At 50.8% G+C, this 23,602-nt stretch overlaps 1 protein-coding gene across 2 annotated transcripts; it reads right to left on the bottom strand.

Moving 5' to 3' along the window:
- Positions 1-78: 78 nt before the first annotated feature.
- Positions 79-23,172, bottom strand: ANKRD46 (ankyrin repeat domain 46). Of its 2 annotated transcripts, XM_084803081.1 has the most exons (5): positions 23,093-23,135; positions 6,739-6,832; positions 5,563-5,895; positions 4,124-4,282; positions 79-1,711 (listed from the first exon to the last, which is right to left on the bottom strand). In XM_084803081.1, exons 3-5 carry the CDS (start codon positions 5,871-5,873, stop codon positions 1,495-1,497), a joined length of 687 nt encoding a protein of 228 aa, XP_084659207.1. In that variant the 5' UTR covers positions 5,874-5,895; positions 6,739-6,832; positions 23,093-23,135; the 3' UTR covers positions 79-1,494. The 2 variants fall into 2 exon arrangements, with proteins under 2 accessions (XP_084659207.1, XP_084659206.1); XM_084803080.1 differs by lacking the exon at positions 6,739-6,832 and having other exon boundaries at positions 23,093-23,172.
- Between the last annotated feature and the right edge of the window lie 430 nt (positions 23,173-23,602).

Here is a 23,602-nt window from a genome sequence, read left to right as displayed (position 1 = left end):
TGTAAGCCTCTATCTACACCAGGGCGTCAACCCATTACAAGATACTGAAATATGATACACTAAGAAAATGCTGGTGACGAGGGTTGATAAATGCATTTATTGGTAGCATTGCTGAATGAGTGACGTGGAGCACACAATGCAAAGGAAGCAGCTGGGCAGGAAGCAGGGGTGGGGATGCAGCGTATTTACACAGGACACACATTCAGTCACACAGGGGGAAAGCCGACTCCCCAGCCCTCGGCCTGCGCATACTCCAAACCTAAATTCCATGTTCTCCATGCAAGAAGCAAAGCCTGCCGCCCCCTTGCACTCCACCAAACATGACTCACTAAAAGCAAGACACTGCATGCTGAATCTGAGGCAGCCGCTCAGGAGCTGCAAACTCCTGTCAGACGGGATAAAGCCACATGACAGGAAAGTGTCAGTACCTGGTATCTACAAACAGGTAAGAAAATACCAGCAAGCGAGAGGCTCGCAGAAGGGCCTCTCTACTCAGTCAGCTAGTGCTGCCTCTGCCACAGGAAACAAACCCATTAGTTCTCCACTGCAGATTTTACTCAACAAGCCATCACTAAGCCTCCACTCTCTGTGAGGGCTTCCTAATACTTCATTCGCTGTAGTAACATAAAAATCGTCCTCTCTATATTACAGACCAAAAAGAGTTTTCAAACACTGCCGGAAGCTGCAGCCGAGTTTGGGGCCCAGAGTCCTACTCACGCCATGCACCATGACAGCAGCACAATGCTGTTCAGGGCGCGTGACGCACAAACACAGGTTAGTTGTGATGAGCCGCGACGACATGCCGGCTTACAGGACTGAAGGGCCAGTGTCTTGGCAGCACTGCCCAGGCAGGGGGACACTGGGGAGAAGGCTCTTCTTCTCTCACTACAACAGTTTCCTGGTGCTTTTCTGAAGAGGACATCTCAAGAGTAAAACGGGATGAGGCTGGAGAGTGAGCTGAACTCTGCAAGCTGATTTTCGCAGACACAGAGCAAGTCAATCCATGTTAAAGACTGCTGACGCTCAAAACCTTTTGCTGTCTGACTAGCCTGAAAACAGACTTTTAAAGTCAAAGTTTCTAATTGGACATATTACAAATTCCTATTGTGAAAAAAAATAAAAAATTAAGTTGAAAGTTTTCACTCTCTCCTCTCCCCAGGAAAGTAAAACAAACAAACAAACAAAAAACAGGGCTTTAAAAAAAGATGGGGGGGGGAGGTCACTGCTCCTCCACCAGAGTTGGGTCCCTGCTCTGAGGCCTTGACGTCCACACTTGGGTCCCACAAGCCTGGGGATGTCCTCTTTAGACACAGGCTGCATCCGAGGTAGCATCAGGGTGCAGGACAGGTGACATCACTGGAACACATCATTCTTCCGGAGGGCCACAATAATTACAAATCCAAAACGAAAGCCAGGCAGCCCTCACGCCTTGTGCTAAGACAGAGGCTCAGAGCTGGAGCCCACACACAGGCCCCTGCCCGATCCCCGCAGCCCTCAGTGCACCAGCTCAGGCTGGTTGTCCACGAAGGGCAGCACCCCACTCACATAGTAGGCAATGCCCAGGGACAGCAAAGCAATGACCAAGAGCAAGAGCAAGACCCTCCAGAAGCCCAGGTCCTCCACGAACTCCTGCCACGTGGTCCGGAAGCTGGACAGGACCCCCTCGCCTTGCTGGAGGTTGGGGTTGAGCAGAGAATGGCTCTCCATGGCACTGCGGGAGGAGGGAAGACAGGAAAGGGGCGTGAGAACATGCTTCACCCACCAAGAGCGACCCAAAGCCACCCTGGCCTCGAACTCACAGAGACCGGCCTGCCTCTGCCTCCCCAAGTGCTACGATTAAAGGTGTGCACCACCATGCCTGGCTGTAACACTTGTTTCGAGTGGATTTAATCTCAGCTACTGTGGCACTGAGGGCCGGGCTAAGTGGAACTGAGTAGCAGCGGTGTTAATAATTTACACTGAGAGGCTTCGGTGTCCACAGAGCTGTAGCTGCACACACGCCGTGACAGGCGCTGGGAAAGCAGGACTGCCATTGTTCTTCCCATGCTCGCCAAACTCTAACCCTGACCTATGTAATTAGTAATCGGGACGGCAAAATAAAGCCCATTTCTGATAAAGACCTACTGATCGGTGTCAAAATGACATCTCCAGAATGCACTGAGAAACACGCACTAGTGAATATTGTCACAGTGAAGGGGGCGGGGTGGCTGGAGAAATGGCACCATAGTTATGAGCACTTGTGTGCAATCTTGAGGATTGGGGCTTAAACCCCTGCAGCCACAGAACAGGCCAGGCACCCCACACATGCCTGGAACCCCTGCAGCCACAGAACAGGCCAGGCACCCCACACATGCCTAGAACCCCTGCAGCCACAGAACAGACCAGGCACCCCACACATGCCTGGAATCCCTGCAGCCACAGAACAGGCTAGGCACCCCACACATGCCTGCACCCCTGCAGCCACAGAACAGGCCAGGCACCCCACACATGCCTGCACCCCTGCAGCTACAGAGCAGGCCAGGCACCCCACACATGCCTGCACCCCTGCAGCCACAGAACAGGCCAGGCACCCCACACATGCCTGCACCCCTGCAGCCACAGAACAGGCCAGGCACCCCACACATGCCTGCACTCCTGCAGCCACAGAACAGGCCAGGCACCCTACACAAGCCGGAACCCCTGCAGCCACAGAACAGGCCAGGCACTCCACACATACCGGAACCCCTGCAGCCACAGAACAGGCCAGGCACCACACACATGCCGGAACCCCAGCTCCAAGGGAGGAAACACAAACCCTGGCCTCAGGAGGAACCCTGCTCAAAAGAAGGAGTGGACAGTGATTGATGGACACCTGGAACCCTCTTCTGGCCTCTCTACCAGTGCACATACATACGTGCACATCAGTATACACAGAGGCAGAGCTAAGCACTTGGCACACGGAGTGCAAACCCCGAGAGGTGAAGGAACAGGCTGTGAGTGTCTGACTTCCTGTTACTCTGTCAGCTTGTCAGCATCTGGAGAATTCAGGAGCTTCCCCAGTTCACAGTAAAACCTTCTGCTCCGTCAGGACCAGAGGAAGCGCCTGACACTAAGAAAGCAGAACTAAGTGAGCACGGAGCCCACAGCCAGCACATGAGAAGGAAGGGGGCGTGGCCCAAAGGCATCAGACAGAGGAGGGATGTGCAGCACTGACCTTGGTGACCCACAGTGAGAGGTCTGAGTGACCACACTACAGCTGTGTTCCTGGGAAGAGACAGCTGACTCACTGAGTGCTTGAAGCTGAAAGACCATGGCAGCCAACAGGCTCCGTGCCACTGAAACCCAGGTCAGGCCTGCTGGCTGTGCCTGCTGAGCCATCAGGGCAGAGAGCAGCACTCTGCAGACTTTCAGACTGACTGGCCTGCGCTCCCCACTGCAGCTAGATGAAGAGCAATCAGACACACCAGCCACCAAATCCAAGCCCTGGTTACCTAGAGGAGGCCAACTCCGTGACTTCCAACTCATGGGAAAGTCACCTGCTTTCATCTGTCTGCGCTATGAGCACTTGTGTACAGCTGTGAGGACCCACACGATCAGGGTCTCACTCTGTAGCTAAGGCTGGCTTAGAACTGATGGCAATTCTCCTGCCTCAGCCTGAGTTGCAGTACTGCAGTGTGAGACTGGACACAGTTCTTTCAGTGGCTGATCTGTTTGGAGTTGGTCTTCCTCCCTACTCCAGCCCTCCACCCCCGCCCTTGCAGCGCGCCTGCTCCCTCCAATGCAACCCAGCTTCTCAGGCCCCCCCACCTCCTTCCCCCTCCCTTCTTCCCTCTTCCCTCCCTCCCTCCCTCCCTCCCTTCCCCCCCCCCCCCTCTCTCTCTCTCTCTCGGATCCATACTGAACACTGGAAGGCCCTCTCTCGCTCTCTACTTTGAACTGTCTGGCCTCCGATCCACCCACGTGGTGCCTCTAACTCATCGCTCAGCTGTTGTCACTGGGTACCCCTGCCAAGTTTTGGACTGTAATCTGAAGCCACAGCACATACATGAAGTTCAGAGAGCGCACAGCTCTGCGCCTGACAGCAAGGGGTGACCAAGAGCAGGGAGGCGCTGGTGACCGTGCCTCAGCCGGCCGTGCTCTGTACCTGTCGCTCTCCGCTGTCTGCATGGTCTCCAGCTTCGAGTGCGCGCCTCTGTTAAACCCTTTTACCTCCTGTTCTTCCAAGGACTCCAGCAACCGGATGACGTCTTTATTCACACCGCGGCGCTTTGCCAGGACCAAGGGGGTAGCGCCCTGATGATTGCTGGAAAGGTCACAGAAGGAAAGGGTCACGCCAGCAGCAGCCATGCACATGGCCAGCCCCCATTGCTACAGTGAGCAAAGTGTGGGCCACAAACGGTTCACAAGTCAAACCCAGAGCAGAGCCAAGCAGGCCAGAAACTGACAGTTGAATTAACTGGGTTTTTCCTTCCAGGGAAGAAAAAATAAAAAAATAAAAAGAACACTTAGGAAAAAGAAAGAACAGAAGACATGTAATGTGCAGACACACAAATCTCTAGACTCAGTCTTTGTACACGCTGTGAGTATAGTCATGTATGTATATAGACATGTATGTGTACACACACATATTTCTCTAGACTCAGTCTTTGTATACACAGTACATATTCATATAAGCATATGCATATGTGTGTACACACACACATACATATTTGTACATGTATATGTAAAAGGCCTAAGATGAGAAGCTGCCTTGAACACTGAGCATCTAACACTAGCAAAGGAAGAGCAGATCAGACCTCCAACCACCCTGACTCCACTGTCAGCTGCTGCTCGTTCTGTCCTGCTGTCAGAGCATGACACTGCTGTCATGCTAGGACCCAGGTGGCCATGGCCCCCAGTCACCAGGACAGCAAGAACCTGCAGCGTAAGGTTCAAGCTCAGAGTTGAAGTGAGCTGGCCTTTCCCACGTAAGAGACTGAGTAGCACTGGGCCAAACAGAACAACACCCCCAGCCGCCCTCCACCTGTGCAGCCTGAAGAGGGCTCAGCCCAGCGCTATGACGAGGCTGCTGTGGTATTCGACAGAAGACACGTGAGCTCTGCGGAGGACCCAGGTTCAAATCCCAGCCTGTCCTTCATAAGCTGTGTGACTTCTTGACTACCTATTCCATGTGTAAAATGAGAAAAGAAAGTGTTGGAATGGAGGGGTGGGGGAATAGTGCTCAACATATGAATACCCGCATGGGAAAGACCTAAAAAATAATTTAAAAAATGAAGAGACTGCACCGAGAGTCTAGAACAAGCTGATAAAACAGTCCTCTTCCTTCTTTTGTTGAATTATACTTTATAGTTAACAGAAACCAGCTGCTGTTACACACACACACACACACACACACACACACACACACACACACACGCACACACACACCTGGGGCTGGCCCTGTGTTCGCACACTGCCCTGCTAAGGGCTGAGGCTTCACTGCCTTCCTGGACTTGTCATTACAAGGGGTCGGGTGGTGCTCAGCCCGCAGCCTCCAAGACAAACGGGAAGAAATGACTGGGCTTCGGTGGCACACCAACTCACCAAATATCAATTTTGAGTCCATTGGAAACTAAGAACTGGATCGTGTCCACATGGCCACACAGGTGGAGGGCCGTGTTGCCCTGGTAGTCTGTGGCCAGTGGGTCAGCCCCGAACTTATGCAGCAGCTGGCAGATGTCCACGTTGCCCCGGGCCGCGGCGAGGTGAAGGCCTGTCCTGCCCCTGCTGTCGCGGATATTTGGGTCGAAGCCACTTTCCAAAAGCCGCTTGGAATAGGTGAAGTCTCCATCGATGCAGGCTTGAAGCAGGGGCACATTAGTCTGTGAAGAATCGTTCACAAAAACGTAGGACATTGTCTGTGGTGGACAAACACTCCTGCAGTGAGACAAGGCGAGTGACAGCTGATGACAGAGGCAACCAGTCAGAGGGACAGCATTTATCACTCCTGGCCTCTTTCATATAATAAATTTTCTCATCAAACAAACAATAATCACAAAAGTATCAATTATGTTTTATTTTCTACTAAAAGATTTTATCCTGTCATAGCATGATCTGCTAGATCAAAATGGCAATTTAATTACTATATAGTGCTCTTTTATCACAAAAAGTTGAAATATTTTTAAAGCTAAGGACAATTACTTAGATTTAAGTTCATTAAATTATCAGAAAACACATGTGAGCTTACACTTACTTCTTTTTTCGTTTGTTTGGTTTTAGTTTTTCGACACATGGTTTCTCTGTATAGCCTTAGGGGCCTGGACTCGCTTTGTAGACCAGGCTGGCCTCGAATTAACAGAGATCCACTTGCCTCTGCCTCTGCCTCCCAGTGCTGGGATTACAAGTGTGCAACACTGCACTCGGCTTAAGACTTCATTTTTACAAGTTAAAGTTAGTACACACTGATTTTTAAAATGTCATTAAATCAATAGCAATTTGCAGAATTAACCCTCTTCTGTTTTATGGTCACTTCCATACTTGGTTTTGCCAGACTCCCAGTGTGTAAGGAGTGAGAGAGGAGGACGTCAGACCCAGGCAAGCAGCAGCCCCGCCACAGCACTGCGCACACTCCACCCCACCTGGCGGCTAGGCACACAGTCGGCAGCTCCAGCTCCAAGGCCGGCAGTGTTCCAGAGAGACTGAACCCAAAACCTACACGCCGAGCCTGGCACTGCCCTGCCTCAGCCACAGCACATTCCGCCTCACAAGCTCTCTCCTCACCTTTCGCTTCAACTAAGACCAAGTAAAGTCTCTCAAAAGGAACTTCGGAAGAGAAAACAGAAAGGCAGTGAGCAGGCCATTTACAGAGAAGGCTCTAACAAACGAACAAAGGGCAAATATTTGTTATTTATCTATCGCGTGTGTATGCACACACTGCATGTGTGCACACCATGGGACACCTTGAAGGCTGGAGTACAACTTGTGGTGTCGGTTTGCTCCTCTGCCATGTGGCATCCAACTCAGGTGTGAGCACTGTTAACTTCTGAGCCATCTGGCCAGCCCCTATAGAGCAGGCTGGGCTTGCACGGTTTCCCAGCCCCTATAGAGCAGGCTGGGCTTGCACGGTTTCCCAGCCCCTATAGAGCGGGCTGGGCTTGCACGGTTTCCCAGCCCCTATAAAGCAGGCTGGGCTCTCACGTTTCCCAAGGGAACTCTCTGGACACTAATGGAACTAGGTACTAGGCCAGCCCACTGTCCCTACCTGCCCACTTCGCCCTGGGCCTAGGAGCGCAGTGCCCACAGGCAGGGTTTTCGGGCCTCAGCATTTGTGTTCAGGTCTCCAGCCCAGGCTGCCTGGCTGCAGAGCCCTGCTGCTGCCCACACGTACAGGACACGCTGGACAGGAACGTGGAGGGCTAGACAGGAAACACTAGAGACAAGCAAGCTGTCAGAAGGTCAGTGCACAGGAAGTGATGGGACTTTGACCCGAAGCAGTGACAGAGGACGGGCACTTCGGGAGAGGGACTCAGAGCATGAGCAAGGCTGAGCAGCAGCTGTTAGGAACAGCTCTAGAAAGAGGTCAACATAACCACTCTGGCTTGTCTGAGGCACTGACCGACGACAGGTGAGACTCAGGCTGGCCTCAGACTCACACCCTCCGGCCACAGCCACCACAGCTGGCTTGAAATAATAAATTCTTAAAAATTAAGCCCCAGGGCTGGAGACTTAGCTCAGTGGTTAAGAGCACTGTGGCCCAGGGATTGGAGAGTTGGCGCAACAGTTAAGAGCACTGGTTGCTCTTCCAGGGGACCTGGGTTCAATTCCGAGCACCCATCTGGTGGCTCACACTGTCTGTAACTCCAGCACCAGGGGATCCAACACCCTTACACAGACACATATGTAGGCAAAACACCAAAGAACAAAATAAATCATTTAAAAAAAAAAAAAGAGCACTTTTTGCTCTTGCAGAAGAGCCAGGTTCAGTTCCTGATGCAAACGTGGTGGGTCATCCCCATTCGTACACCAGCTGCAGGGGGTCCAGTGCCCTCTGCTGAGCTCTGTAGGCATCAGGCACATGGGGGTGCACAGACAAGCATGCAAGCAGAACACTCACATATTTAAAAGAAATCTAGGAAAAAAAAATATTTTTTTCAAGACAGGGTTTCTCTATGTAGCCTTGGCTGTCCTGGACTTGCTTTGTAGACCAGGCTGGCTTCAAACTCACAGCGACAGAAAAATATTTTTTAAAAAATAAAAAAGGCATAGTTTCCATGTGGTAGTTATCTTCTCACTTATTAAAAAGAATAATTCCATCTTAATAATTTATTTAATAAAGCAGCTAGCAGTTCCTCTTAATTTCCCTTGCACTAGTCATGGACTGGAATACTCAAACAAACGAACACCTAACAAACTGCTTTGGAAATAAAAGTGCATATACTAAGTATTTTCCAAGAGCCAAGACATGTTGGCTATACTGTACAAAGTGATCCTAAAAACCTGTCTACTTGGTGTTTTGACTCAGGTCTTCCAGCTGGCAGACTGGGATTCCTCTGGAGTGTCCTTATATGCTCTGAGGTGACAAACTGGTCCATTTCTCTGTCCTGGAGGAACTGCTCACCTCAACTTCACAATTAAGACTCCCGCAGGAAAACAGCACTTTGTCCTGGTCAGTAGGTGCACCTGCCCTAGTGCAGGCCCAGCAGGTGAAGGGGTGCACAGTCAGCTCACTCCCTCAGCACCCCCAGCTGTGTCTGAATTCCTAACAAAGACCATCATCAACAACAAACTGCAATGCACCAGAAGGGCTGGCAAGGACGAGGGACTTCACTTCCAGCCCAGAAGCAGCGCGAGAAAGAACGCAGGGCGCTGTGACACGCAAGCAGGTCGGGGCCCTGTGTGTACCCCCAGAACACCTGAGGGAAGCCCAACCCGCCAGGCCACCCAAGTGATTGCCAGGCTCTCAAGTGAGAGAGAAGAGTGGAGGGCTGTGACTGCAGACAGGAGAGAGCCTGCCCTGTGGCGGCAGTCCTGTCGGGGTGGCCCTGTGGCGGCCCCTGTGGCAGCGGCCCTGTGGCGGTGGCCCTGTGGCAGCGGCCCTGTGGCGGTGGCCCTGTGGCGGCGGCCCTGTGGCGGTGGCCCTGTGGCGGTGGCCCTGTGGCGGCGGCCCTGTGGCGGCGGCCCTGTGGCGGTGGCCCTGTGGCGGTGGCCCTGTGGCGGTGGCCCTGTGGCAGCGGCCCTGTGGCGGTGGCCCTGTGGCGGTGGCCCTGTGGCGGCGGCCCTGTGGCGGCGGCCCTGTGGCGGTGGCCCTGTGGCGGTGGCCCTGTGGCGGTGGCCCTGTGGCGGTGGCCCTGTGGCGGTGGCCCTGTGGCGGTGGCCCTGTGGCAGCGGCCCTGTGGCGGTGGCCCTGTGGCGGCGGCCCTGTGGCGGTGGCCCTGTGGCGGCGGCCCTGTGGCGGCGGCCCTGTGGCGGCGGCCCTGTGGTGGTGGCCCTGTGGCGGCGGCCCTGTGGTGGTGGCCCTGTGGCAGCGGCCCTGTGGCGGTGGCCCTGTGGTGGCCCTGTGGCGGCGGCCCTGTGGTGGTGGCCCTGTGGCGGCAGCCCTGGGGTCACTCCAGCCTCTGGAACTCTGAATGCACATTCTCTACAGTGTGAATGGAAGCTTGCTCCCACTCTGACTAGTTAACTTCTGCAGGGCCCCAGAACTGGAACCCAGGGTCTTGCACAAGTGGTCAAGGGCTCAACCACTGGGCCACGTTCCCCCCTAGCCCCACAACAGCACTCTTACAAAGAAAATGCTGTTCATACGAGGGGGAAAGGCAGACAACCAGCCAAAGCTTAGAGCTCAACCAAACAGAAGAGTGTCAGTTCAGTATCTAATCTTTGTCCCTCCTCGTCCTCCTGCACTGACGTGTATCACCCATCCTCGGGCTACCCCCGGGCCCACTTGGTGGCCTCTCTGTGTACCTTGTCTGACCACTCAATTCTTAAGAAGAACTGCGGACACAGGGCAGCCAGTCCAGATCACAGAAGGGCAGCATCAATCATTAAACATTCACCCTGTGTCTGAAATGCGTCACTTTAACTGGTTGCTAATAAAGTCCAAATCCCAGTATCACTGTGAGGGTGAAACCTGCGTTGAGCGTTGACTGGTCATGAATGCTGCTACCCAAGATCTTTACACAGAGAACCGCTAATGGCATCTGGTAAGGCTTCATTTATGACATGCATACCAGACTGTCACACGGAGCGCGCGGTGCTGGACAGGAGCTGGGGATGACGGCAGACTAGCTGGCTGTGAGACACCCTGGCTAGCGCACAGTGCCCTCTACTGATTCTAATTGTCTGGGCTCCCATCAGTTTGGACAAACATCCTGTCACTGAAGCACTTAAGTCGATTTTCTTGGACAACTGTTCTGAGTACTTTCCATCTCTGACCTGAGTGACGAGGTGGAAGTGTCATCGCCACCTCTCTCCAGCTTACACCTGGCTGCAGTCTCCAGTATGAAAAGGTGTGAGAGTGTACTGTTAGGTGCACTCGTGTTGTGGAGGAGGAAGCTGTGGTCGTCATGTAGAGCCACAATGACAATTACATAACCACACCTCAAATGCTCCCACAATCCCCTCTGGTCTGTAAGAAAGGGCGGGCTTCTGCCATTTTGGCAGGACGGCGCCTGGTGGCCAAGCACACTTGTCCAAATTACAGATCAAATCTACATATTTCATGCTACATAAACATCAGCCTGAATTACAACAGTGCCAACAGCACCAATCTATACTTCAGTCACTAGAAATCCATTCCTACCCACCCCCACAGCGAACAAAACCCAAACATGCGTTAGCTACTGCACAAGGGGGCCCTTCTCAACTGTATGTATTTGGAGACAACTGCAGGCCCACCTGTAAGATGACACAAGACAGCCTCCCCAGAATAAACTGCCTTTTGATGACCAGGGTGAATTGAGTGAAATCGTCATGGACAGATACGGGGCAGATAATTTCTTAGACACTCAGCTACATCAGAATACTCAGTGCCTACCTACACATGACTTGGACTAGCTGTCTTCTTCTTTTCAGTAAAAATTAAAAAAAAAAAAAAAGATGACACAAGAGCCCCACGTCCCTTTTCCTCAGCTCCCCTGATAGCACCACCTTAAAATCCATAGGAGGACAGCATAGTCAGGGCGATGCTGACACCACCAAGACAGTGGCTGTCTCCAGTGCCACGAGTGTGGCTGTTTTCCTTCCAAGGTTTATTTATTTTAGTGTGTATAAATGTTTTGCACACACACACACGTGCATCACCTACATTTACAATGCCCACAGAGCCACTGGGTCCCCCAAGGCGGGAGCTGGAGTGGCTGTGAGCTGCCACACAGATGCAGGGAACCCACCGCTGATCTCTGCAGGGGCACTAAGTGCTCTTAGCCTCTGCTCCAACTTCCACCTTCTCATGCCCTAGAAACTGCTGTGTGCCTTGTCCATCTCTGGAACAATTGGAAGACTCAGCTGAAATGAAACCACACGGTTGCACAGAGCCTTTGGCCTGGCTCCTTTTTACTTGACATGACTCTCTTGATGTTGTGTGCAGATTCCGCCCGTTTTCACTGTCTCCTTGCGTGTTATGCACAGACCACTGCTTGTTAGCTTACTGCTGAAGGACACTTGGTTGTTACAGGAACTTAGCAATTACATTAGGGCCTTTTTCTTTTGAGTATGATTCATTTGCATTTGGTAGTGGAGTAGCGTGGTGGTGACGAGGAACTCCGAGGATAACTCGTGACGGGGGTGGGAGTGGGGTGGGGTGGGGTGGGGGGGGTCTGTTTCCACTTCTACCAGGGCTCTAACTTAGCCGTCACTCCTGGGGCTGAGCACACACTACACTTTTACAAGAACTTGGGAAGGCCGTGTGGTGGTGGTCTTCCTCTTCTGGGATAAAAAGTTAGGAACGTAACTGCTGGGCCCAATGGTGCCATCTTTCCCATGCAAAAAAGAACACAACAAAGCATCTTTGGAGTCATTTTCTGAGGGTCAAGCTATTTGCAGAAGTCTCTGTGGGCGCAAGCATTTGGAAGGACAACTAAAAGCCCTGGAACTCACCACGGCCTGTACCCCCCAAAGACAGAGTTGGGGACACTAACACGAGAGAGAACAGTTGACCGGCAGCTTTCAAATGTCTTCCAAGGGCTGCACATGGGTCTGAAAGCTAAGTACACATGAGGGCTGAATTCAAGGTGGAGAAAACAGGAGGGTGTGAGGAGCAATGTTTAGGACCACAGAGCTGGTGGCCTTGTTGCTAGAAGCCGGCAAAGCTTGGTCACTCCATCCAGAACTCGCGTGCCGCTGCACTGCCTGGCAGTAATCCAGCTCAGATCCTTACAGCTGTGCAGCTTGGCGCCCAGGCCGCAGGCTGCTGCCATCCCAGGCTGTGTGGTACCCTGCTGTGCTGAGGCACACTTGCAAGGCACATGCATCCCTTGGTAACAGGGTGGCTTCTAGCATGGGGTGACACCCAGTGGGGAGCAAGACCTCCAGGAAAAGAACTGGCTTCTGGCAAAGTAAAAGCACAATGGGCGCGAACAGCCTGTGGTAGGGCAGCCAGGCCCAGAAAGCACACTGCCAGTCATGAGGGCCACGGTTTGCAAAGGGCAAGGTGCATGAGGCCAGTCCACGGATGGGCACTGTCCCAGAAGGAAGGGGTCAGGCCTGAGAGCTGTGCTACAGCCCCACAGCCTTGTGCTGTGTGCCCCACTGATACAGCCACTCACCCTTGGGACAAAGAAGTCACTTAGGTCTCCCCGATGCTAACCAAACACTGAGCCAGCGAGGAGGCTTGGGAGGAAGCTTGACAGCTGCCAACAGGATGGAAAGTTCTATTGAAGATGCTTTTCCATTTATATCCCAAATTCTGGATCCATAGTCTTGGGTCAAAGTACACAAGTTCTGCAATCAATTCTTGGTGGTCAGGAAGTGACGGGAAGCTGTTCTGTTTTAGTACAGACTGTGCTGATAACCTTACGTTTCTTTCTATATCCAGTATCAACAACCGTACGCACTGTATCGATTTGTTTTTCTTTTTGAAAGTCACTGGGAAAGGCATGACTAAGTGCTACACTCCCGCTTCAAATGCACTGCTGACATCATGCCTATGAGCAATTGGAAAGAGGTATTAAAGCCAAGACACTCGAGCCAAGTGTGACCAAAAACTGGCACAGCAGGGAGGGGCTGTCAGATCTCCACTTGTATTTTCTTTCTTTTCAAACAGTTTTTATTTATTTATTTTTATGTATATTGGTGTTTTGCCTGCACGTATGTGTGTGAGGGTGTCAGATCTTGGAGTTACAGGCATGCACCACCACACCCGGCTCTACTGACATTTTAAATCATGCTGAAGAAAGTTAAAAATAACCATTTTTGACTGAGATCAGACTATTCTCACTGGTTCCCAGGTGGGTGACAGTTCTGGCCAGACGAGGCTGGCTGTGCCTATGGCTACAGAACTTGGCTCCTCTCCTGATGACTCAATTGCTACTGGCCTGTGAAAGCTCCAAGAGTGGTATGCGGCTCATCTTAAACTAAGCTGGATTTAAAGCTTGTTTATTTTCAGGACTCTTATATTAGAAGGGCCTGGGAATTAAATTTCTATTGATCAATCCTATGGTTAAACTTTGACCTTCTAAGATTTGAGTTATGTGTTCTAAGTAAACATAAATTGTGCAAATATTTATTTGGGGTTCTTTGTAATTTTTTCCTTTTAAAAAACACTTATTTTTTATTTATGTGGGTGTGTTTGGTGCCCCTCTTTTGTTTTTTGTTTGTTGGTTTGTTGGTTTTTTGAGACAGGGTTTCTCTGTATAGCCTTGGCTGTCCTGGCGGGCCTCAAACTCACAGCGATCCGACTGCCTCTGCCTCCCAAGTGCTGGGATTAAAGGCCTGTGCCACCACCACCTGGCATGTTTGGTGCCCTTAAAGGTCAAAAGAAGGCATTGGATGCCCTGGACCTGGAGTTACAACAGATGTGAGTCTCCCGTGCCAGAATCAAACTTGGGTCCCCTGCAAGAGGAGCAAGGGCTCTTAGCCATTAAGCCACCTGTCCAGAGCCACTGTGGGTCTTAAGGGCTGCCCACATTCTGTAGGTGGGGCTCTGAGTGAGCTGACGAAGAAACTGTGCACACGCCTTGAGGACAGCCTAGCACACTGGGAGGCATTTGGAGTGGTTCTTCTGAGATTAAAATCAATGGACATCCTGTAATCCCAGCACTCAGGAGGCAGAGGCAGGAGTTCGAGGCCAGCCTGGTCTACAAAGCAAGAGCTAAAACACAGAAACCCTGTCTCAAACAAAACAAAAAACAAAAAAACAACAGACATTCAAAACAAGAATGTTTAGATGAACATGGATCTGAGGCCAACAGACACATTTTCACTCCACAGCTAAGCTTGTAGAGAACCCGCATTCTGTGGCACTTCAGACATTTTAGGCGTCCCCTGCTTCGGAGGCATGGCCTTGCCCAGGCCAGGCTGGCCTCACACGTGGCTGTAGCTGAGATGAGCCATCACACCCAGTACTTTGGGAACCCAGGGCTTCCCAAATGTGGAGCAAGACTGCACTACATCCCAGCCTTGAAAGTCTTAATTCTGTCATGTTCTCAGTGCCACACTATCCATTATTTCATAATTAAAACATAATTAACACAGCAAAGGAAAGATTAATTTGAGATGTATGAATTTCTAAATAATACTTTTTAAAGGGCCAATTCGTTATATTGACATTCATAAAGTAATTTAAACTAGGTTAATTCAGCAATTACTTAGTAGATCCCCTTAGGGGACTAAGCTTAATGAAAAGGAAAAATGAATCAAAAAGAAACAAAACCCACTAGAAGTCTCGCACCCCTGTCTGCACCTGAAGCACAAACTGTACCATCGGCCTCGCATTCATCCTCATGCACAGCACTGGGCTCCGCAGAACCGCTGAGCACTGGCCTCCCCCACCGTACGTGTGGTGTCAAGTCACACGCTTTATCGGGGGATCCCTTCTTCACACGCTGCCCTGGCAAACCTCCCCCTCACGGCGTCCACGCAGGGAGTCTGAGTCTAGTGTTCACACTGCAAACGGGCTCGCCTCATCCCGAGAACAATTAAGGTCTGCAGTGCCGCCTGCGTACAGGAGGCAGCCGCACGTGAGCTTGGAAGCAACCTTGTCATTAGTGAATACAAGTCAGTTTTTGTGGAAAAACAACAGAACCTTTGAGACTGTCCTCTAGTTTACAGGAAGTGACTGGATTCCTGGACTTGCTGTTCCTCAGTACTTCTCACGGTGTGGGATAACAGGAGAGAAGCCTCACCCATTCCCCCCCCCCCCCCCCGCAAAGAAACTAAAAACACTAAAACAGGGATGTCTGTTCTATTCTGGCACTATTTAGAGTGCTTATTGCTTAAATGACTAAAATTTAATCACAACTCAACTTTTAGAAAAGATAATAGATTTAAATAAATCTAAATAAAATTTTCATAGAAATAATAAATGCTAGTTTGGACAGTTTAATGATTTTGTTTTCTAGAATCTTTAGTGTGTGATTATGCAGGGTTTGAAACTCTTACTGCAAAGGGGCTTCTTTTCAGTTTATGATCTATACTTACTATATGCATGGACATCAAGGCTCTGGGAGGTCAGGCTGGACTCTTCCGCGTCCTGCTTGTGTTACTGACGGACAACAGCGGAGCCAACAGCTTTGTTCATATGGCCCAATAGCGCCACCCTGTGGGCCATCTAGTCTGCAGCTTAGCTTAGTTTTGGAGCCAATCTTGTCTGGCAGGTACCACATCCTTCACGCAAAGCTACCATCCAAACAACACGGGGAGGGCAACAGCTTCCGTCACACAACCTTGGAGAGGGTGTAGTAGCCTCAGGGCTGTCTGACTGTCGTGAGGCTACACCATCAAAGGACCTTCACTGACCCTTAAACCCCAGTAACTTATAAATCCTATGCTACCAGAGGCCTTGGTCGGTTTGGGCTGGGGAGCCAACTTCATCCAACAGCATATTGTTAATGAGCCCGGATTAGGAGAAGGATACTGGTTTTGGATATTTTAAAGCTGTCACCTCCTAGATGGCCAAGGAGTCTCTCAGGCTTTACAGGGCCCTCCGGCTCTTTTCTCTTGGAGTTGAGAGGAAGGGCAGGGTCTGTCATCTTTTGATGCTAAGATAGTGAAGGCAGGATAAGTGCAAAGATGTGGATTTTCAATAGGAAAAGTGATTTTTTTTTCTTTCTTATTCCTGTATTCCCAAGCTCAGGTTATGGAGATAATAAATAAAAGATTATAGGCAGAAATGAGTTTTTAGCAGAACCTTCTACATTTAGGAAACTACGTGATGGTCAGAGGAAGCAGGAAATGCCAATACCCTGACGCGGAACGGACAGAGCAGTTCCCAGAGCTGCCTCAGCAGAGTAATAACTTCAAGTGGAAGAGCATCGAATCACAGCCAGTTTCCTTCTGATGGAGAGCTGGCCTGCACAGCCTCTCCCAGCAAGGTGGCAAACAGGCAGTGACTCGGTCTCCCAGAGAGCTCGGGGGAACCGTTCAGAGATGGGAACAGAGGCTGCAGTCCCAGGGATTATGAATACATGGTGGGTTGTGCTGTGCATGTGTGTGCAGAGGTCAAAGGCACTGCATGCCCTGACCTGAGTGATAGGAGGCCCTGAGCCACCTGACAGGGGTGCTGAGAGAAGACAGGTCCTACGGAAGAGCGGACTGCTCTCCTCACCACCAAGCCATCGCTCCAGCCTCCAACCCTATGAATGAACTATCCTCACAGACTGCTTAGACAGCTCAAAGGGCCCCTGTGACAGCACCGGGGAGAAGGCTCACCCTCTGTGCATCTCCCATTGTGTTACAATAGCTACCCTCAGACCTGCCGTCTGCCAGGAAGCGTCCTCAGTGCGTCCAGCGGAGACGCAGGCACAGCCAGGTGAAGAGCCTTGCTACTTTACACACACGGCTCACTTTTCTCCCAGCTCTTACTCACACTGTCTTAAACCCAGAACTTTGTAATTTACACTATGACTAACACTGAGTAGCCTGGCAATAACATGGTAAATGTCCTTATTTTTTAAAATGTTCTATATGACCTGTCATCAGGGACATGACAAACTACAACACTTAACAATTTTTTATTTAAAGTCTGAATAACTGTTACTTTGAACTTTTGTTCTGGCACTCAAGAGAACCACGCTGTTCAGAAAAGATCAATATGACATGAAAACTGTTCTTTAAAATACTTTCAAAGATGATGTCCTCATCAGCTCCAAATACTATAACAAGCTTCTTATTTTTGAGTACATGGGACCAATTCTATCTCAGAATACACAGTTCTGGATTTTGGAAAACAATTTGAATCAGAAACGTTTTGTATTTTTGCATAAAAGACAAAGACAAATTACAGCCATGCCTTCAGGCTCAGGACAGCGAGCCTTCAGCCGTCTTTGCCAGCAACACTCCCCCAAACAGGTCCTCCTATGCCGTCTTCTATCCACACTGGATTGATTCTAGATTTTAGTTATGGTTTGTCAGATAACTTTAGGTGTGTAACACTTCAGAAACAGACACACCCAGAGGCCCTCAAGGTCTGGGGGAGGAGCTGGGCTGCTGAGCTTTCTCAGGCAGGGTCTGGCCACTTTTCTCCTTGAGGGGTATGAGGTGTCCATGTAGGGAAGCCTTTCCCAGCAGCATGAATATGGACAGAGACTGGAGAGGAGGAGGCACTGCCATTGTGGGCAGCTCCCGTGGAGGCAACAGGCTGAGGCAGGCAAGGTTGTCGTCTTTCTGGACAGCTCCCATGGCGGCCCCAGGCATTCTGAGGCAGAAAAGATGTCTGTTCCCAACATGGCAATAGGCTGATGCAGGAAAAGTCACCATGGACAGCTCCTGCTGAGGCACTGACAGGAGCCACCATTTTGTCTGCTCCTGTCTCAACAGCCCCAGGGCAGGAAGGAGGGGGCTGACAGCCCTGAGGTAGGCAGGAGGCAGTGCTGAGGAAAGGAGGAGGGAGCGGGCATCGTGCCACTTAAAGTCTCAATGGCCCTCTGCTCGGGGGCTAGACAGAGCTGGGGGCGGGTGTGCACTGGGCCTCTCCAATACTGGCAGGGGAAGTGGGGTGGCTGCACATCTTGGGGAAACAGGCCACCGAGGCTTGGGGAAATAGGCTACCTCTACCACAGTGGGGAGGCTTGGGGCAATGGGCGCCTCAGCTCAGAGGGGCCCTACAAAAATGGTCTTTCTTTTTTTTCTTTCTTTCTTTCTTCCCCAACTTTATATTCTTCATGTCCCAGCACTAGCTAGGTAGACTTTCAATACACTGAAAAGCATCTGCTACATGTCTCATCCTGTGGGAAAGCTCCCTAAGTCCAGCCTCGGTGGCAGGGCTTACCAAGCCGAGAGGTCCTCGGGGCTGTTTTCTGAGGAGCGTTACTGAAGGCTGCACTGCTAAGCACCTGACATGATCACTGGCTTCCCTTCTCTGGCCTAATGCTGGGGCTGCTGTGTAATTCTCTTTAGAAGTGGGGAAACTTTTTGCTAACACTTTGTGGAGGCTTTTTACCCCCCAATCCTGAGCTACACACCTGTAGTTTTCTCAGTGCTGGGAGGCTGTGGTAACGCTGGCCTCACAGAACGAGGAAAGAGGCTGCAAGAACTGGTGTAACTTCCCAAATGTCTGAGAGAATTCACCCCTGCATCCATCTGGCCTAGCACTGGCTTACAAGGATGGCTCTGTGGGAACAGTACAGGGTTCGTTTTCATTTAATGTCCATGGGATCTGTAATCATGTCCCTTCAATCAATCAATCAATCAATCAATGTGTGTGTGTGTGTGTGTGTGTGTGTGTATGAAAAAGACACTATCATATGGCAGCGTCTCCCTATGTTTCCCAGGTTAACCTGGCCTCAAATTCACAATCCTCCTGCTTCCGCCCTCTAAGGCTGGGAGTTCAGCCTGGGCACCAGGCCTACCCACTTATAACATTACCAGCCTGTGCCTCCCTTTTCTTCAGCTGCCTAGATGTTCACTGGTCCCACTGATCTTCCCAAAGCAGCAGCTCCGGGGCCTTGGCTACTGGTTCCATTTTCAATTCCGCGGGCTTCTGTTCCAGTTCTTTTCTGCTCCTCATGTCAGATACCACTGCTCTTCCACCTTACTAAAGTCATAGTCAGATGAGAGATTTTAAACAATTACTAGTAAGTCCCTGAGCATCTGAATGCTGAGAACTGGAGCACACAGTCACTACAGCCAGGTACAGCATGTCTGAAATTCAAACGAGCATGAGGTCACAGCTATGGTACAGGCAATGTAGCTACGGCAGAACACGTCGCTGCGTGGATCTGTTCCCTCTCTCATTCAAGTCCACAGGGTGCACGCGTCTCAATGCCAGTGCCTCACACTGCCTCTGGTTTATAACAGGTTTGCATCTCCTGTACGGCAAGTGTCCCAACAACACATGTTCCTAAGACCATTTGTCCTTTGCCGTTTCTAACTCCATCCACCGGGCTTGTGTCAAGGCTGAGGATACAGCTGACAGCCTTTCTCCCTGGCACCCGACACTTCCCTTCCCTCAAACACTGCGAGGTTTCTCCTCCCTGGTGTCCTCTGCCTGCTCAATCACGTCAGTCAGTTCTCAATCCCTTAGACTAGATGCCAGTCTCGGGGCTTTAACCACACCCATGATGCTTTGGCTATGAAAGGTTCCAGCAAAGGCTCAGGTAACTGAAGGCCTGGTTCCCAGCTGGCGGGGCTGGGGAGACTGAGAAATTTTCAGCATGCGGGTCTAGCTGGAGGAAGCGAGTTACTGCAGCCATCGCGCGCTTTCTCTCTGCTTCTTGTCTCCGTGAGAGAAGCAGTCCTGCCCCCTCTGCCCCCCACCCCTTCCCCCTGTCCCCCGCCCCCTGATGCTCTACTTCACGATGACTCCAGAAGCAACAGAGCAAGGACTACGGACTAAGATCTCTAAATTAGAAATAAAATACATCTTTCCTCTTTCAACTTATTTATTCCAGGGGTTTTGTTACATTGAGTAAAGATTGGCCAATACCCCACCTTCCTGCTAAGTACTAAAGTTGCGTTTCCAGTCAGACCTTTGTCCTGAGCGCCGGCCTTTTATAGTCTATTTGAACGGCATCTCGACTGTGACTGCTTCATGTACCACCCACTCTCACATCCGCTTTCCTTCTATCAGCAAATCTTTTTCTAGAATATGTCTGGTGACTACTACACAAAGCCCTCTTATCTATGCTTTTACTTTTTTGTTTTCAACCATCGTAATCCAAAATATAGGTGGAAAATTCCAGAAAGAATTCATAAGTTCTAAAGGACACACTATTCTGAATAGTGATTAAATCTCAAGCCATCCAGCTGTTCCAACTTAGACATGACGCACCCCTTTGTTAAGCAGGCTCTCTGGTTACGACAGCCAGTTAGCCATCACGTGGACTACCAGATCAACTGCCAGTATTGGCAATGCTTGTGGCTCATGTTGAGACGCCGGTATCATTTGCCTTGCTTCATTTCATCATGTGGACATCCTGTCACCTCAAACCCCACAAGGAAATGGGTGGACACCATAAACATTTTTAAATAGGCAGAGAGCATATCCATGTCACTTTTATTATGGCCTAACGCTACTGACTGTCCTATTTTATTACTGTCGGTAATCTCTCACTGTGCTTACTTTGTTAAGCATATGCATGTATACAAAGGAAAAACAGCACAGTGTATATAGGGCTTGGGACTATCCCGGGTCTCAGGCATGCCTGGGAGTGTTGGACTATACCCTCCAGGAACCCTGACCAGCCCTGGGGCCCTCTAAGTGGCCTCTCTGACTCCACCTCAGCTCTGAACACACTTGATCTCATTCTGCTCAAATCCCTCTGGCCATCTTCTTTAGGGGCACAAGCCAGCATTACCAGCACCCACTAGGCCTCTGGCTTCATGCCTTTCCCCCTGCTCTGCTCAGAGGCATTCTCTAACACACTGTGTTCTAGGGGTTTCTGTGTTTGCTGTATACTTTCCCCTTGACAGCTGGAGGGCGCCCTGCATCCTGTAGGACACTAATTCTCACTGTAAAACTGTGTAGCTTCTTTCCCAGTACCTCTTACCTCCTCGCTGCTTCATCTGTCTTCTTAGTAACCGTTACCACCTAACTGGATATATTTCCATTTTTAAACAAATTACTCTATCATCCTCATCTTCCTCCAGGGGATTATTAGCTCCATTAGATCAAGGACTTGTGTTCCCTGTATGTCCTGGGTCCTTAGACTCGCCCAGCCACGAAGGACAGGCTACGTCTGCTGCATGGAGTCTGACAACGCAACTCTTGAGTCCTGATACGGCTGAGGGAGTCGGGCCTCTGTGGTGGTTAGCATTGATGGCTGTCGCCTTGATGAAAGAAGGGGGCACCTGGAAGGGGGCCTGTGCACATCCCTGTGAGGGGTTTCCTCAGCTAGGATGGGGAGGCCCACCCTGTGGGCAGCACCTTTTCAGGAGCTGGGCCTTAGCATGGAAAGGAGGTGACACTGAGCGCCAGCACACATTCATTCACCGCCCTCTGCTCTTGACCATGGCTGCAATGTGACTGGCTGCCTCAAGTCCCTGCCACTTTCTCTTCTCCACAACGACAGACTGCGCCCGGGAGTCATGAGCCTTTCTCTCTTATGCTGCTTTGTCAGAGTACTGATCCCAGCAATAGTAAAGGGACACAGACAGACTACCAGCCCTGGTCTCCGGGACTAGGGAATAACCACTCCCTGTGTCACAGTGAAAATCCTTGATCTTGCAATCAGTAACTCAGTTTGCTCTACAGAATGTGCCCTGAATCCTCCTTTCCTCGTCACATGACAGTTCTCTTCCATGCCTTTCCAGTGCCCTGTAAAACATTAGCTTATTGTCAGAGGGGGAAAAAAAATCTTTCAGTTTGGCAGAATGCTGCATGTTCAAAGTTCACTAGAACTGCTGTAAAAATAAATTAATGAACACACAACTAATGTGTGTAAACAAACACATACACACAGACCCACTTCTACTTCAAATCAAACTGCACTGAAGAGGACCCAGGACATTTAACTTTTTTGGTACTACAAGGCTTTAACAAACTAGTTTGTTCTGACTACAACTTATATCAATAATCAACAATCTTAAGGAACACTACAGTTGGAAGGAACCGGAAATGGGATTGCTGAGGTGGGGGGGGGGGAGGTCTGGGCATCTCCATCTCACATAATCTTTGCCAATTGTCTGGGCTTGGAAAAGATAATTTTAACTCTGTGCCTCAGTTTCCTTATCTGCAAATCAGAGATGGTACTTGTTAGGGTTATTGCAAAGAATTTTTTTTTTTTTTTTTTTGAGACAGGGTTTCTCTGTGTAGTCTTGGATGTCCTAGACTCCGCCTGGCCTCGAACTCACAGGGATCCAGCAGCCTTTGCCTCCCAGGTGCTGAGATTAAAGGCATGAGCCAACGCACCTGGCAGAGATTTTTTAAAAAGGTCTATCACTGGGCACAACATCTGACACGAAGGCAGCCAGCTGTTACTGGAACATAAAAAAAACTCATAGCACTGAGGGCGCCTTAGGAAGCGCCTCGGTTGCAATGCTTAGCTCTGAAGAATATTTAGGGTTACTCTCCAATGGTGAGTGATTGATTACATGTCTTTTCCCCCCATGACAGTTGTTGGGAAATCTGGAGGGACGTTATCTGCTTTCTAACGACGCGTGTCAAGTGTCAAGGTCCATGATCACTCGAGGCCTACGCGGAAAGCGTGCAAATCCCGGGCAGTGTGACAGTTCACACGCACCCCCACAGCTCCCACGTATGGCCAGACTGCGGACTCCTCGTGTGACCCGCTAACGACTTCACAGTTCCTAACTATGCTCTGCACCTGCGCCCGGTGGGGCGCGGGCTCCTTGGGGCTCCCCCATCACCGCGGGCATCCTCCGCGCAGCCGCACAGGCCGGACCCGGGCCCACCCGCCAGCATCGCCCAGGGGACGCCGCTCGGACCCGCTTGGGGCTCTACGGCCGTCAGGGCCCTCGGGGCCCGCAGGGCAGGTGTCACGGCTCCCGCCCAGCTGCTGCCTTACAGCCCCGGCCCCGGTACCTGCGACCGAGGAAGCGGCGACAGCAGCAGCTCCTCCTCTCCAGCGGCGGCGGGCGGGGCGCGGACAGCCACAGAGGTGGAGCTCGCGCGGGGCAGAGCGGCCTCGCGACACGCGGCGGCGCGCCCCCTGCAGGCGGGAGGCTCGCACGGCGGGTCGGCGTCCCCCTGCCTTAGACTATGGCTCAGAGGTTTTTGCATTCTGAATTTACCAGCATCTCGCATTTTCCATACGTCCCATCCTCCTCTACTAAGTAGAAATTTCAAAGGCAAAAACAAATTTATTAAGCGCCACGCGCATTAATTTATTAGTTTCTGGCTGCGGGTTGGTTTTTAAAATTCGAATACACGTGTTAACAAGTAATTGTTGACGGTCCTCCTCTTGGATATGACCCTAAGGGGTTATTATTCGGATTGAAGGCTCAAACCCCACTTGACTTATTTTGACATATGTACAACCAAATCTGAAAAGTGACGATAAAATGATGACCACCCGGCTTGGATCGTTCTTTC

The sequence above is a fragment of the Acomys minous genome (genome assembly GCF_964271855.1).
Source record: "Acomys minous genome assembly, chromosome: 12".
NCBI lineage: Eukaryota > Metazoa > Chordata > Mammalia > Rodentia > Muridae > Acomys > Acomys minous.
This window is presented reverse-complemented; position numbering and strand designations above follow the sequence as displayed.